The 16,214-nt window shown below is 42.6% G+C and overlaps 1 protein-coding gene across 1 annotated transcript in view; it reads left to right on the top strand.

Moving 5' to 3' along the window:
* Positions 1–16,214, top strand: part of podxl (podocalyxin-like) — a 159,874-nt gene that overhangs the window by 83,816 nt on the left and 59,844 nt on the right. The window contains exon 2 of the mRNA XM_072241824.1: positions 15,833–16,078. Coding sequence (XP_072097925.1) covers positions 15,833–16,078 — 246 coding nt within the window. The remainder of the gene's footprint in view (positions 1–15,832; positions 16,079–16,214) is intronic.

The raw sequence follows: 16,214 nt of genomic DNA, 5'->3' as shown, positions 1-16,214 counted from the left end.
ATGTGGTAAACACAGCTCCAAGTTGTTGAAACTCCTGTTGGAGGCAGGATGTTATTATATGCGCTGGGCACCCTTTTAAGGTGCCTCTGATGATAATGTGACAATGGTCAATGCTTATCCTGTTTAGCCCCTTTGACAGACCATAAGACGCAGGAGCAGAATCAGGCAATTCAGCCCATCTAATCTGCTCCACCATTCCATTATGGTTGATTTATTTTCCCTCTCAACCCCATTCTTCTGCCTTCTCCCCAAATGCTTGGAAACCCTTACTAACCAAGAATCCATTAACATTCATTTTTAAATACACCGAATGACATGGCCTCCAGAGCCGTCTGAGGCAATGAATTCCACAGATTCACCACCCTCTGGCTAAAGAAATTCCTCCTTATCGCTGTTCTAAATGGGCGTCCCTCTATTCTGATGCTGTGGCCTCTGGCCCTAAGTTATCCACTATAGGAACCATCTTCACCACATCCACTCTATCTTGGACTGGAGACCCAGAGCCATCAACTGCGTCTCGTATGTTGACCCTTTCATTGCCAGGATCATTCTCATGAATGATCAAACGGTTTAATGACCAGTTATTGAGTTGTTCGGCAGGATAGAAAATCTTCGTCAACATTTGGAGCACAGACACAGATCATTCTGTCATTGCACTGTATAACCCCCACTATCCCGTAAATGATTTGGTTTGCACCAGCTGATTTCAACCTATGAGGCACTTTTAAATTCAAATTAACCTTTAACACATTAACCTCAGACCTTGGAGCATAATCCTGTTTGGTACCTACACTGTTGTGAAGTCTCCCCTCCAAGGTACAGTGCGGCCTTTCAGAAACACAGAAGCAGAGTGGAATGGGATGAGAAGATTGGGACAAGAGCCAGAAGGTGCTTGAAGAATTTAGTGGATCAGGCTACAATTGTGAAGAGGGAATAGAGGTCAAAGTCAAAGTAAATTTGTTGTCAAAATTGCCACATACTACCTTGAGATTCATTTTGTTACAGCGATTTACAGAAAAATAAAGAAACACAATTGAATTTATGAAAAGCTCCTCATAAACAAAGTCTGGCAAACAACCAATATGCAAAAGAAGACACATTGTGCAAACAAAAATATAAAATATATTAAGGACATGAGTTCACATGAGTTGTACAGTCCTTGAAAGTGAGTCTATGGGTTATAAAATCAGTTCAGAGTTGAGGTGAGTTAGGTTATCCACACTGCTTCAGGAGCCTGGTAGTTGTAGGGTAATAACTGTTTCTGAACCTGGTGGTGTGGGACCTAAGACTCCGAGACTTCTTTTCCAATTTTGAGTAGCTAACATTGCAGACAGAAGTTGTTATGCCTTACTCTGCATGGTTATTACCTTCACAACACGCTGGAGGAACTCAGCAGGTCAGGCAGCATCCGTGGAAACGATCAGTCAATGTTTCAGGTCGGAACCCTTTATCAGGACTGAAGAGGGAAGGGGCAGAGGCCCTATAAAGAAGGTGAGGGGAGGGTGGGAAGGAGAAGGCTGGTAAGTGCCTTGTTTTTACCTTGTTATTACCTCAATGCACTGTGGAGTGATCTGATCTGTATGAACATTGTGCAAGACAATCTTTACACTGTATCTCCATCACAATTAGCTGGTGGTAGTGTAGTGGCCGGACTTCCAGGCAAGTGATCCCAGGTTTGAATCCAGCACACTTTCCATCTGTGCTTCGTTGAGCGTTGAGCTAGCAACTCGGTCTTGTTAAAAAAACAGACAAAATGCGAAAGAAACGGCAAGGTTGTCACCTGATGCACCACAAGGCATGGAGAGGAACACCAAACCATCCATTACAACAATATACCAATTCTAAAGGCCATTAGTTAGAAACATCATCAGAAAAGAAATTAACCCCATCTATTGAATGTAAAAATACTTTTCCAACCCTTGGATTTCTCAAAATGCAGGGACTGTGCAGAAGCTTTTTAAAAATGGTACTAATGTCAGATAGTTGTAAAATGGATAGTTGATTGTTGGTGTGAACAGAATAGGCTGGTCTCCATGTTGCAACTTTCTGTGACTCTGTGCTCTGGTACCATTGTGGGTCCTTGTACTGTGGTCCCACAAAAATGCAAAGATGGCAGCTTCAAGAGGTACTTTGGTTCTCCAGGGTTTGCCTGAAATTGTGAGACACCATTCAGAGAAATTAGCATCCACACTGGACTTCGAGGCTAGTGGTCCTGGGATCAGATCTAGCTGGCTCCATGTCTGCTTTTCATCCTTGCTGGGTTGAGTGTCAAGCTAGCAACTCGGCCTCACTAAAGAAGTGGAAAGGTTGCAGCCCAAAGTGCAACAAGGCATGCAGAGGAACAACAATTCAGAAAAATGCCTTTCAATCCTCTATCGGCCATTTCCACCTCTCCCACCCACCACCTCCCTTCCCAAGCTCAGTCGCTACACCCGCCCTTGAGGAAATTCCACCTGCTCATGTTTACTGAAAAGGCGCAAGTACACCTCTGGAATCCAGAGGGTTAAATAGCAAACATTGAAACAGCGTTGTATGACCAAGCCTGTCGGGATGGGTGTGTTGTGTACTGCTTCCTACATCATTATTCTAGATTTCCTTTGCTCTAAAAATAACTGGAGCAAATACAACATACTTCAATATTCTTTGGTTAGGAGAATTGCAAAGCACAATATCAAGCATCCAGATGTCAAGCCAGTGAGTTGTCGCTGACTATCCGACCTGCTTTCCTGACAGTTCCACACAATGGGGGGGGGGATGCTCGTCCCCAGAGACTTACCAATAATAATGCTCTCCAAAGAAATCTTTTCACTTTTGTTCTCAGCAAACTGTTCTAAAGCAACAATTGGAAGGATGAAAGTAATAGAAATCCTGTTTATTTTTAACTTTGTAGAATCAGAAAAACTGAGTACAGAAGGAAGCCATCTGTTGGCATCTTGAAAGTGGTCTTGATTCCCCAGAGTGTCATTTGCTCTTAAACCTTGAAGTTCCTCATAATTAGGGCTTGACTGTTTCAGTGTTTATTCTTAGTTCAGCTCCTGTATGTTTTGTAAACTTGTTTTTATCATTGTTAATCAAAATCGTAAAGAAGGCAAGACTACAGCTATATTTCATTAGGAGTTTGAGGAAACATAGAAGAACATAGAAACATAGAAAACCTACAGCACAATACAGGCCCTTCGGCCCATAAAGTTGTGCTGAACATGTCCCTTCCTACCTTAGAAATTACTAGGCTTACCTATAGCCCTCTATTTTTCTAAGCTCCATGTACCTATTCAAAAGTCTCTTAAAAGACTCTATCGTATCTGCCTCCACCACTGTTGCTGGCAGCCCATTCCACGCACTCACCACTCTCTGAGTAAAAAACTTATGCCTGACATCTCCTCTGTACCTACTCCACAGCAACTGAAACCTGTGTCCTCTTGTGACCACCATTTCAGCCCTGGGAAAAAGCCTCTGACTATCCACATGATCAATGCCTCTCATCATCTTATACACCTCTCTCAGGTCACCTCTCATCCTCCATCACTCCAAGGAGAAAAGACAGAGTTCATTCAACCTATTCTCATAAGGCATGCTCCCCAATGCAGGCAACATCCTTTTATATCTCCTCTACACCCTTTCTATGGCTTCCCCATCCTTCCTGTAGTGAGGTGACCAGAACTGAACACAGTACTCTAAGTGGGGTCTGACCAGGGTCCTATATAGCTGCAACATTACCTCTCGGTTCCTAAATTCAATTCCAAGACTGATGAAGGCCAATGCACCGTACGCCTTCTTAACCACAGAGTTAACCTGTGCAGCAGCTTTGAGTGTCCTATGGACTCAGACCCCAAGATCCCTCTGATCCTCCACACTGCCAAGAGTCTTGCCATTAATATTATATTCTGCCATCATATTTGACCTACCAAAATGAACCACTTCACACTTATCTGGGTTGAACTCCATCTGCCACTTCTCAGCCCAGTTTTGCATCCTATTAATGTCCCGCTGTAACCTCTGACAGCCCTGCACACTATCCACAACACCCCTAACCTTTGTGTCATCAGCAAATTTACTAACCCATCCCTCCACTTCCTCATCCAGGTCATTTATAAAAATCACAAAGAGTAAGAGTCCCAGAACAGATCCCTGAGGCACAACCATTGGTCACTGACCTCCATGCAGATAGAGATTTGGTTTGTCACCTAAAACACTCAAAAACTTCTACAGGTGTACCATGGAGATCATTCTGACTAGCTGCATCACCATCTGGTATGGGGGGGGGGAGTGCGGGGTGGTGGAGGTGGGTCTACTGCACCAGATCGAAGTAAGTTCCAGAAAGTTGTAAACTTAGCCATCTCCATCGTGGGCACCAGCCTCCGTAGTATCCAGGACACCTTCAAGGAGCAATTCCTCAGGAAGGCAGTGTCCATCTTTAAGGACCCCCAACACAATGGACGTGCCCTTTTCTCACTGTGACCATCAGGAAGTGGGTACAGGAGCCGATAGGCGCACTCAGTGATTCAGGAACAGCTTCTTCCCCCCTACCATCTGATTCCTAAATGAATGCTACCTCAATACTATTTTTAAGTTCTGTTTTTGCACTATTTACTTTAACTTAACTATTTAATATACTTCTATAAAATTACTGTAATTCAGGTTTTTTACCATACTATCATGTATTGTATTGTACTGCTGCCGCAAAGTTAACAAATTTCACAACATATGCAGTGATATTAAACCTGATTCTGCTTCTGAAATCAGGCATTTCGAGTATGGTGAGGTTACAGGTACAATTAGAATCTTACTGCAGCATCGAGGGTACATAAAGCACATAGAACATAAATTATATGTTGTTTAGTTACTTAAAGCAGCAGCTAGCTGAGCTACTGACTCCCCATTCCATTGACCCAGGTTTGATCCTCACCTCCGATGCTGTCTATGTGGGTACGATAAAGACAAAGATTAGCTTTGATTGTCATATGTACATTGGAATATGCAGTGACATGTACTGTTGGTTGCAAATCAAATCAGCTGGGACTATGTTGGGATAGCCACGCCTCTGGCGCCATCAGAGCATGCTCAGAACTCACTAACCCTAACCTGTACATCTTTGGAATGCGGGATGAAACTGGAGCAGAATGTTGGAAACCCACACAGTCATGGGGAGAACATGCAACAGTGGCAGGAAATGAACCCTGATCTCACAGCTGGCACTGCAAAGCATTGCAGTGACCACAACGCTACTACATAATTTGTACATTCTCCCTGTGACATCACAGGTTTCCTCCAGAAGCTCCCGTCACCTCCCACATCTCAAAGATACACAGAGTGGTGGCTTAACTGGCCACTGTACATTACCCCTGGAGTATAAGTGAGCTTTAAGGTCAGGGAGCTTATGTGAGAATGGGTAGAAAAAAATGGGAATAATATAGGATTAACATAAATGAGTGGTTGATAGTCAGCTGGGATTCAGTTTGCCAAAGGGCCTGACTCCATGTTTTTTCTCTCTCTCTCTCTCTCTCTCTCTCTCTCTCTCTCTCTCTCACTCTCACTCTCACTCTCACTCTCTCTCTCTCTCTCTCTCTCTCTCTCTCTCTCTCTCTCTCTCTCTCTCTCTCTCTCTCTCTCTCTCTCTCTCTCTCTCTCACTCTCTCACTCTCTCACTCTCTCACTCTCTCACTCTCTCACTCTCTCACTCTCTCACTCTCTCACTCTCTCACTCTCTCACTCTCTCACTCACTCTGAACTAAACATGTGGCATCTTCACTCAGTGGCCACTTTATTAGGTACACCTGTACACCTGCTCATGAATGAAAATATCTAATCAGCCAGTCATTTAGCAGCAACTCGATGCATAAAAGCATGCAGACCTGGTCAAGAGGTTCAGTTGTTGCTGAGACCAAACATCAGAATAGGGAATAAATGTGATCTAAATGACCTTGTCTGTGGAATGATTGTTGGTGCCAGATGGGGTTTGAGTATCTCAGAAAATGCTGAGAATTTACAGCGAATGGTGCAAAAAAAAAACAAAAAAAGAAGACATCCAGTGAGCAGCGTGCAGGAGAGCGTCTCTGAATGCACGACACATCAAACCTTGAAGCATCAGAAGACCACAAGCATACACTCAGTGGCCACTTTATTAGGTAGAAGAGATGCCTAACTAACATGGCCTCCTAGTCTATTAATTTAGCTAAATCAAAAAAAGTCATCCAAACAATTAGAGATTATGTTAAGCTGTTAATTATTTCTTTCATACAATCACAAACACTTTGTTGTGTTTCTGGATCTACTCCTGTCATCCTTTCATCTCTAACACGTATTCACCATCTCGCAAGTGATCAGCACATCCCAGGTGCACACAGCATTGCTCAGAGGGTTCTCTGAATGTTTAGACAGTCATTTGAAATATTCTTGAGCAAAATGAATGGAACTATAAATTGTCTAGAGTTCCTATTTATCAGCCGCAGGTTATTTTTGAGCCAGGCATGCACAATGTTTTTTGAGGATGTTTTTCTCTTTAAATGGAAATATCCAAACCATCTGTCTATCCTTCCAATCCACTGTTTAATATTAGGTTTGAAATAGGATTCCACTACCTTGCAGGAAGAACGTTCCAGATCCTGACTATTGTGAAAGAGCAAGACTTCTCTTCACCTCTCATTGTGCCAAAGATTTCAAATCTATGACCTCTGATTGCAGACACAAAGGCCAGAGGGAATAGGTCTGTGTTATCAACGAGCTGGCTGTTCTGTGTAGAAGTTCGGACTGACCTGCTGCCTGGTCACCTCCTGGTCTCACCACCAAATCTCTGAGCTGGAGGGACAGAAACACTGAGACCCGGTCCATAATTTTAATGCGACACCATGTCAGCAGATCTAATTTTAATAAGATCCTTCACCTTAGAAGTTAATCAGCTTGTTCTTTGTTGGTTTATTTTAAATTAATTAAATGTAAGTCACCTTTTATTCAGACATCTTCCCCCTTCCTTCTCAGTCCTGAAGAAGGGTCTCAGCCTGAAACATCAACAGTTTACTCTTTTCCATAGATGCTGCCTGATCTGCTGAGTTTTGCATGTCGACCCTTTGTACTCCAGATTGCAATCCACAGTTTTTCAACCTGTCCACACCACTGGACGTAAAAGGCCTTTAATTCTTTGGATGTGGATGCTGAGTAGCAAGGTAGCCACAGTGGGTAAGGCAGTAATCAGAATTTTTATGCTAATTGACTAGGCTCATGACCTCAGATGAAAACCAGCAAAAAAAAACATTTTTATTAAGACTTTCATTACAGAGTGAAGCTCCAGTGACACTTGATCACCTGTTACAGAGACAGTAATCAGTGAACAGTGAATTTCATTCATTAATGAGGCCCCACGTCAAAGCAAAGCACTTAAGTACAATACTTTGCAGGAAAATCATTCTGGATCCTGACAAGTATGAAAGAATATATTTATACCACAACCATATTTTCTCCAAAAATTATCATCCAATTTATTATAAAAATGTTTTTACACAGAATGTGCTAGGTGTGTGGAATGCACTGCCGGGGCAGGAGATGGAGGTGGATACATTAGGGACATTTAAGAGACTCTTAGATAGGCACATGGATGAGAGGGTTATGTGGAGGGAAACATGAGATTGATATCGGAGTAGGTCATGTGCCAAAGGGGCTGTACTGTACAGTACTGTTCTAAAGTTCAGATTAGATTCAGAACATAGAACATAGAAGATTACAGCACAGGAGCAGTGCACTCAGCTCAAAAAGTTGTGCTGAACCAGCTAAAAAGCACATCAAAAACACCCAAACATCAATTCCTCCTACCTGCACCATGCCCATATCCCTCCATCTTCCTTACATCCATGTGCCTATCCAAACGTCTCTTAAAAGTCTCTAATGTATTTGCCTCTAGCACCCTATCAGGCAGCGCATTCCAGGCATCCATGACTCTCTGAGTAAAAAACTTGCCTCTCACATCCCCCCTGAACCTACCTCCTCTCACATTCAGTGCATGCCTTCTGGTGTTAGATATTTCAACCCTGGAATACAGATACTTTCTGTCCTGTCTACCTTTGCCTCTCATAATCTTGTAAACCTCTATCAGATCTCCCCTCAGAGAAAGCAAAGTATGTATGTCACCATATATGACCTTGAGATTCATTTTCTTGTAGCTATTTATCGTAGAATAGAGAAGTGCATCAAAAAGCTACTCACAAAGATTGACAAATAACAAAGGAGACAAACTGTGCAAATACAAAACAAAGGTAAATAAATAATACTGAGAACATGAGTTGTAGAGTTCTTGAAAGTGAGTGGACAGGTTGGAAGATCCAGTCAGGGTTTAAAGTGATCACCTCTAGGAGAACATAAAATCTATGTTCAAAAACTGCAATTTTTTTCCAGGAAAGATATAACTGGATTGCTTAAGGTAAACTGAATAGAGGTTAGGATATTGAAAGTAATATCCTAATATCTTAATATTAATTCAATATCCAAACTCTATTCAGTTTACCTTAAGCAATCCAGTTATAAAGTCTTAGAAATAGAGAGCAGAGATTACGAAAGGCATGTGTATTTTTTGCAGTTCAAATGCTAATCATAAAGTTGTTCATTTGAGGTCATGGGGATGCAAGAAGATAACTCGTCTCACGACTTCAGGAAGCCTGTTGCGACTTCTTCCTGTCATCAATCCGCGTATTATTTCCTGTATCACACTAACCTCTGTGAGCAAGTTTGCATGCAAGACTGCTGGGTTTCAGCAACTAAGCCACATAGTGTTCATGTCAAGACCTGTAACACTATCTCTTACCATATCCTTTCCAGGACTTACAACCATCCTTGCTGTTTTAGTTAGAAAGTGAATGGCTCTTTTCCATATCTATTGAGGATGTGCAGTAACATAGCTGTGGAAATAGATCTAATTCCTTCAGTCTGAATTGTTGTATTTAACAAAATTATACCGACATTGCATCTGAACAATGCAGTCTTTAGCATCACGGAAGATTTGATTCAATAAAGCACTAAGGGATCCTGGAGCAGTTCTAAAAAGAATTGAAGAAACCTTAGTAATGACATAAGACCATAAGACATTGGGGCAGAATTAGGCCATTCAGCCTATTGAGTCTGCTCCGCCATTCATTCATGGCTGATCCCAGATCCCACTCAACCCCATACACCTGCCTCCTCAATAGGACCATTAGACATGGGAGCAGAATTATCTTTCCCAATGGCTTCCAAAGAGAGAATCAGAATCAGGTTTAATAACACTGGCATATGTCACGAAATTTGTTGTTTCATGGAAGCAGTTCATTGCAATAAAACATCCTGAAAAACATATGAGAAGAGGTAGATATGGTAACTAAGCTACAAACCATATACCTTCCTCTCTCCATAAGACATCAACCTATGGCACGTTCAGGGTGATGGGGTCCTTAATGATGGATGCTGCCTTTTTGAGGCATCACCTTTTGAAGATGTCCTCAAATTACAAGGAGTCTACAAGAGAAATTGAAGAAGGAATAATGACTTGGATTTTTGTGGCACAACAGAAAATGAGGCCATTGCATTTCCCACTAGTCCCCTCTTTCTACCTCCCTATAGCGCACTCTCTCAGGTACCCATTGGCTCCTCTAGTGCCAGTTATCTGCACAAAGGGTTAATCTACTGTAGCCAATTAATAATAATAGTAATTTATTTATCGTGCACTGTTCATACAAATGATGCAGTTCAAAGTGCTTTACAACTGGATAAAGTCCAAACGTTCAAAATTAAAGACAAAATTATGTTAGTTAAAAGCAAAGTTAAATCAGTAGGTTTTGAGCTGGTGTTTAAAAGTGTCAATTCAGACTGCATCTCTTACAGTTTTAGGTACTAAGTTCCACAGTTTAGGAATGTAGTTAAAAAGGGGCTGACCTGATTCTCACAGTTCCTTGATGAGAGGGGAAACCAGAGAACCTGTCAGAAACCCATCCAGTCATAAGAACATGCAAACTCCACACAGATGGTGTTAGGGTGTATTCTGGAGTTAAGAAATATAGCAAATATTAATTTCAACAGCAAACAGTATTCAGATCTGAATACGGATTGTAGATTGAGTTTAAAATGCAGCTCAGAACAATGGAGTTCTTGGAGGTGTGGTCTGGGGTTGATTGCAAACCAAGAAACACCTCAATTGACTTGAGATATCTGCAAATGCATGAATACAGCCCAGAGACAGTGGTGATTAACATGCTTTTGGGGAATCTGGAGTGTTGGCATGAAGATCTAGGTATTTGAAAATTATATGTAATTCAAAGGAAGCATTGTGGATATATTGTAACTATAAGAATTGTCCTGGCGTTACCTTTGATCTTCAGCAGATAAAAATGTCATTTAATAATGGATCTGGGAGGCCTCTCTTGAGACTGTCTGAGACTCAATGATGCCTGCTTGTTTTGCTGAATAAACACTTCTATATCGACCAGCCTCAGTGTCTCGTTCACAATCACAATAATAGCATTTCAGGTCCAGATCAAACCTGGGTTGCTGGAGACCCAATTTGAAGTATTACAGATCCAAATTTAACCACGCACCATCTCACTACCCATTGTAAGGACGTTCCAAGGTCCTTCACAGGAGCATTACTTATCACATAAAGTAGGGATCAATGGATATCATTTGAGAGACACCCAGAGAAGTAGGTGATGGGAGATTTTTCACAAAAGACCATATGATATGGGAGCAGAATTAGGCCATTTAACCCATTGAGTCTGCTCTGCCACTTCATCATAGCTGATTCAATTTTCCTCTCAGTCCCAATTTCCTGCCTTCTCCCTGTACCCCTTCATGCCCTGGCCCGTCAAGAACCTATCAACCTCTGCCTCATTATACATAATATTGGTCTCCACAGCTGCCTGTGGCAAAGAATTCCACAGATTCACCACTCCCTGGGTACAGCTCATTTTATTGTATTTTCTCTCCATTTAGAAAATAGTCAACCCTTTCATTTCTTCTACCAAAGTGCTTGACCATACACTTCCCAAGACTGTATTCCATCTGCCACTTCTTTGCCCATTCTCCTAATCCATCTAAGTCCTTCTGTAGCCTCTCTACCTACTCAGATTGACCTGCCCCTCCACCAATCTTCATATCATCTGCAAACTTTGCAACAAAGTCATCAATTCCATCATCCAAATCATTGACATACAGTATAACGTAAAAAGAACCGGACCCAACAAAGACCCCTGTTGAACACTGCTAACCACCTGCAGCCAGCCAGAAAAGGCTCCCTTTATTCCCACTACAGGTTTCCCCCGCCATCCAAAGGTAGAGCGTTCCTATGAAACGGTTCGTAAGCCGAAATGTCGTAAAGCGAAGAAGCAATTACCATTTATTTATATGGAAAAATTTTGTGAGCGTTCGCAGACCCAAAAATAACCTACCAAATCATGCCAAATAACATATAAAACCTAAAATCACAGTAACATATAGTAAAAGCAGGAATGATATGATAAATGCACAGTCTATATACAGTAGAAATACTTCTCTACAACGATTGCCTGCACAGATCTCCATAGCGAAAATGTCACGCAAGCACTCTCGGCAGAAAATCTCACGCAAGCGCTGTTGGCATAAACGCACTCTCCAGTAACCTTTAAACTATGAAGCTGCCAAATCTACCAAATAACACGTAAAAATACACAGCCGATATAAAGTAGAAATAATGTATGTACAGTGTAGTATCACTTGCAAGAATTGGAAAGACATCGAGCACACTGATGATGGTGTGTTAGACTGAGTCGTCGCAGGTTGGGTGGTGCAGTGGCCCCCACCCTCCAGGCCGCCGACTGATACATTGCCGCGAAGCAGGGGCAGCTGGGAGGTACACAGCACATCTTTAAGAAAGAAGCCGAAATAAACGTGTTAATTAATTAGGTGCTGCCCGGCACATAAATATCAGCGCAGATCAGAGGCGATTGCCGATTGCATCGGCACTGATCTGGGCTGAAAATTACATGCTAGGCAGCACCTAATTAATTAGCATGTTTATTTCGGCTTTTTTCTTAAAGATGTGGTGTGTGCCTCCTGGCTACCGCTGCATTCTCCACGAATCAGTACTGTATCTGTCCAGGGCCCGGAGGTTGGGGTGGTGGGACACGGGGGTGTCATCTCATCGTCGATCAGGGCAGGCAGCTCATCTTCTCCTATGACTGCCCGCCTCGACGTCGAAGGTCGAGGTTCGTCGTCTGCTGTGGCTGACGTGGAAAGCTTGCTTGACTGCTGAGCCTCGTGCATTTTTATATAACACAGTTCGTTGTAAGGACTCAAACCATCCTGCATATATCCCCTAAACCTACGTACCCTTTCAAAATTAAAGTCATACTTTATCATTGCAGTAAAAATCTCACGCAGTTGCTTCACGTTCAGTTGCTGGACAACTTCTCTTTTGCTACTGCATTCGGTTTCGATTGTTATCCTTTCCTCTTCCAATTGCATCTGCTCTTCATTTATCAGTTCTTGGTCATGGGATGCCAAAACCTCTTCAACATCATCTTCGTCAGCTTCCACAAGCCAAACTCACTTAGTCCTTACTTCGTTCACCATGATCGAAACGCTTAATTATGTCTAGTTTTATGCTAAGTGTAACACCCTTACGAGCTCTTTCAGGCTTTTCGGACACCTTAGAACTCATCTTGCTAACAGCTGCTCAATGCAACATGTTTAAGCAATGCTGTTCTGAATTCGGGGGAGAGTGGCTGCTCGGAGTGCGCGCTGCCTTTTATCACGCGCTGATTTTTTCGCGCACTGCCTTTCTTCATAGCAGTGAAGACACCTTCTGAAAGTGAAAACAGGGTACTAACGTAGGTCTTTTGTAACAGTGAGGTTTCGTAAAGCGAACGTTCGAAAAGCGGGGGACACCTGTATTTACCTCTCCCAATCAGTCACTGCTTTATCCATGCTTCCCTATAATACCACAGGCTCGTTGTTTGTTAAGCAACCTTAAGTGTGGCGCCTTGTCAAAGGCCTTCTGAATCCAAGTGCACACCATCAACCATAACTGATTGGTAATTGATTTATTACTTTTCACTTTACAAAGGTACAATGAAAAACTTTGTCTTCATGCCATCCAAACAGATCATTCCATACATGAGGGAGTGAGGTAATACAAAAGGAAAAATAATAACAGAATGCTAGATGAACTGCTGCAGTTATAGAGAAAATGCAATGCAGGTAGACAACCAAGATGCAAGGGCCACGAGGAGGTAGATTTAGAGGTCAAAAGTTCATCTTTATCATACAAGGGGTCTGCTTGGGGTTGCTGGATGCCCAGTCGTGTGATATGGAGTGTTTGGAACCATGACGATTATATTAAGTGATTGGAAAGGTCCACTGATGTTCCTGCATTAGTGTGGGTAATAGGAAGGTGAGTGAAATGTTACCGTAACAGAATGGAACATTTGAAACATGAATGAGAGGAATTGGCTAATTGAATGAGTGGCCTCTGAGCTGAAAAGTGAAAGGTGAAATCAGGAAACTCAAATCTGCAGGGAAACAATGTGCAGAGTGTTTCCTTGAAACTGAGATGTACTTCCTCTTAAGAGAAACCCTAAAAATCAAGAACAGAAATTCTGGCACCTGTAAATTTCCACAAGCAGTGTGAAGAGGAAGGGGCTTGGGTGGAGTTTGCAAGGAAGCCAAACCAAATCTCTTGTTACGGAGTCACGGAAGGAACGTCAGAAGAATATCACCATTGCCTCCAAAATAGCTTGAAGACTGTGCTAAAGTGGAAGAGTCCCTCATGTACACAATGTATCCCAGAGGCAGAACATCCTATCCTGAAAGAAATCAAACTTTGGAGAAGGTTATGTACATGTGATAGCAAGTACAGTATCCTGACTCCAGAGTTGAGGGAATATTTTAACTTGGAGCAGATTTTCACAGGGAAACAGAAGTCCAAGCAATGCATTTGTGATAACAATCATGCAATATTCCTCAAATAAGGGCATAAGACATAGGAGCAGAATAAGGCCATTTGGCCCGTTAAGTCTGTTCCGCCATTCAATCATGGGTGATCCTTTTTTTTCTTCTCCTCAGCCCCACTCTCCACAGTATAGACATTAAGAAGGATGATGTGCTGGACCTTTTGAAAAGCATTGAGTTAGATAAGTCACCGGGACCAGATGAGATATACCCCAGGCTACTGTGGGAAGCGAAGGAGGAGATTGCTGAGCCTCTTGCAATGATCTTTGTGTCACCAACAGGGATGAGAGAAATACCAGAGGATTGGAGGGTTGCAAATGTTGTTCCCTTGTTCAAGAAAGGGAGTAGAGATAACTCATGAAATTACAGAAGATCCTGAGAGGCAGGATTTATGAGCATTTGGAGAAATATAATCTGATTAGGGACAGTCAGCATGGCTTTGTCAAGGGCAGGTCATGCCTTACGAGCCTGATTGAATTCTTTGAGGAAGTAATAAGGCATTTGATAAGGTTCCCCATGCCAGGCTCCTTCAGAAAGTAAGGAGGCATGGGATCCAAGGAGACCTTGCTTTGTGGATCCAGAATTGACTGCCCACAGGAGGCAAAGGGTGGTTCTGGATGGCTCATATTCTGCATGGAGGTCAGTGACCAGTGGTGTGCCTCAGGGATCTGTTCTGGGACCCCTCATCTGTGTGATTTTTATAAATGACCTGGATGAAGAAGTAAAAGGGTGGGTTAGTCAGTTTGCTGATGACACAAAGGTTGGGGTTGTTGTGGATAGTCTGGAGTGTTGTCAGAGGTTGCAGCGGGACATCATTTGGATGCAGAACTGGGCTGAGAAGTGGTAGATGGAGTTCAACCCAGATAAGTGTGAAGTGGTTCATTTTAGTAGGTCCAATTTGAAGACAGAATATAATATAAGTGGTAAGACTCTTGGCAGTGTGGAGGATCAGCGAGATCTTGGGGTCCATGTCCATAGGACACTCAAAGCTGCTGTGCAGGTTGATAGTGTTGTTAAGAAGGCGTATGGTGTGTTGGCATTCATCAACCGTGGGACTGAGTTCAAGAGCCGTGAGGTAATGTTACAGCTATATAAGACCTTGGTCAGACCTCACTTGGAGTACAGTGTTCATTTCTGGTCACCTCACTACAGGAAGATGTGGATACTGTAGAGAGAGTGTAGAGGAGATTTACAAGCATGTTGCCTGAATTGGAGGGTGTACCTTATCAGAATAGGTTGAGTGTACTTGGCCTTTTCTCCTTGGAGTGATGAAGGATGAGAGGTGACCTGATAGAGGTGTAGAAGATGATGAGAGGCATTAATCATGTGGATAGCCAGAGGCTTTTTCCCCAGGGCTGAAATGGCTAGCACGAGGGGGCATAGTTTTAAGGTGCTTGGAAATAGGTACCGAGGAGATGTCAGGGGTAAGTTTTTCACATAGAGAGTGGTGGGTGCGTGGAATGCACTGCCGGTGGTGGTGGTGGAAGCAGATACAATAGGTTCTTTTCAGAGCCTCTTCGATAGGTACATGGAGCTTAGGAAAACAGAGGGCTATGTGCTAGGGAAATTCTAGGCAGTCTCTGGAGTAGGTCACATGGTTGGCACAACATTGTGGGCCAGTGGGCCGGTAATGTGCTGTAAATTTCTATGTTCTATATTCTTTGAAATATAGAGCTTGGTAGTCCTGAAACAATGAATCTGGGCACCATGGACCAGGTTATGGAAAAGTGTGTCACTTGATACCACTGCTAATGATGCCTTCATTCACTTTTGCTGATGATTAACAATAGATATTATATTGAACATTATTCAATTGAATGTAGGACAAGAAAGAGGGACTAGACATCCTACTCCTGCTCCAATAATAACTGTATACTCTTATTACTTCACCCAGGTTTCAGGCCAGTCATTAGCTCCTACACAAGCTCGGTGAATTCAATCACCGCAACTACCCAGAGCAACAGATTCAGCTCAACGGACGGTAAAGAAATTACAAGCAAGGAAACCAAAAATACGTTTCCTACTACGCCTACTTCGAACAAACAGAACATGTCAGTAATGTCTACGCAACCATTGACAAGTACCAAGCTCCCCACTGCTTCAAGTCAAATTACTAATCTCTCAACTTCACAAGCCAAAGGTAAGGATAATGAACCATAATGGAGAGGCTGTTCTTTGACACTAGCATTGAACATGAAATATAATGATGGATCTAGACTTGGTTAGTGTGACTTGGTTGCAGGAGGGGCAGGACTGGCAGCTCAATATTCCAAGAT

Source organism: Mobula birostris, chromosome 23 (genome assembly GCF_030028105.1).
Source record: "Mobula birostris isolate sMobBir1 chromosome 23, sMobBir1.hap1, whole genome shotgun sequence".
Classification (NCBI taxonomy): domain Eukaryota; kingdom Metazoa; phylum Chordata; class Chondrichthyes; order Myliobatiformes; family Myliobatidae; genus Mobula; species Mobula birostris.
This window is presented reverse-complemented; position numbering and strand designations above follow the sequence as displayed.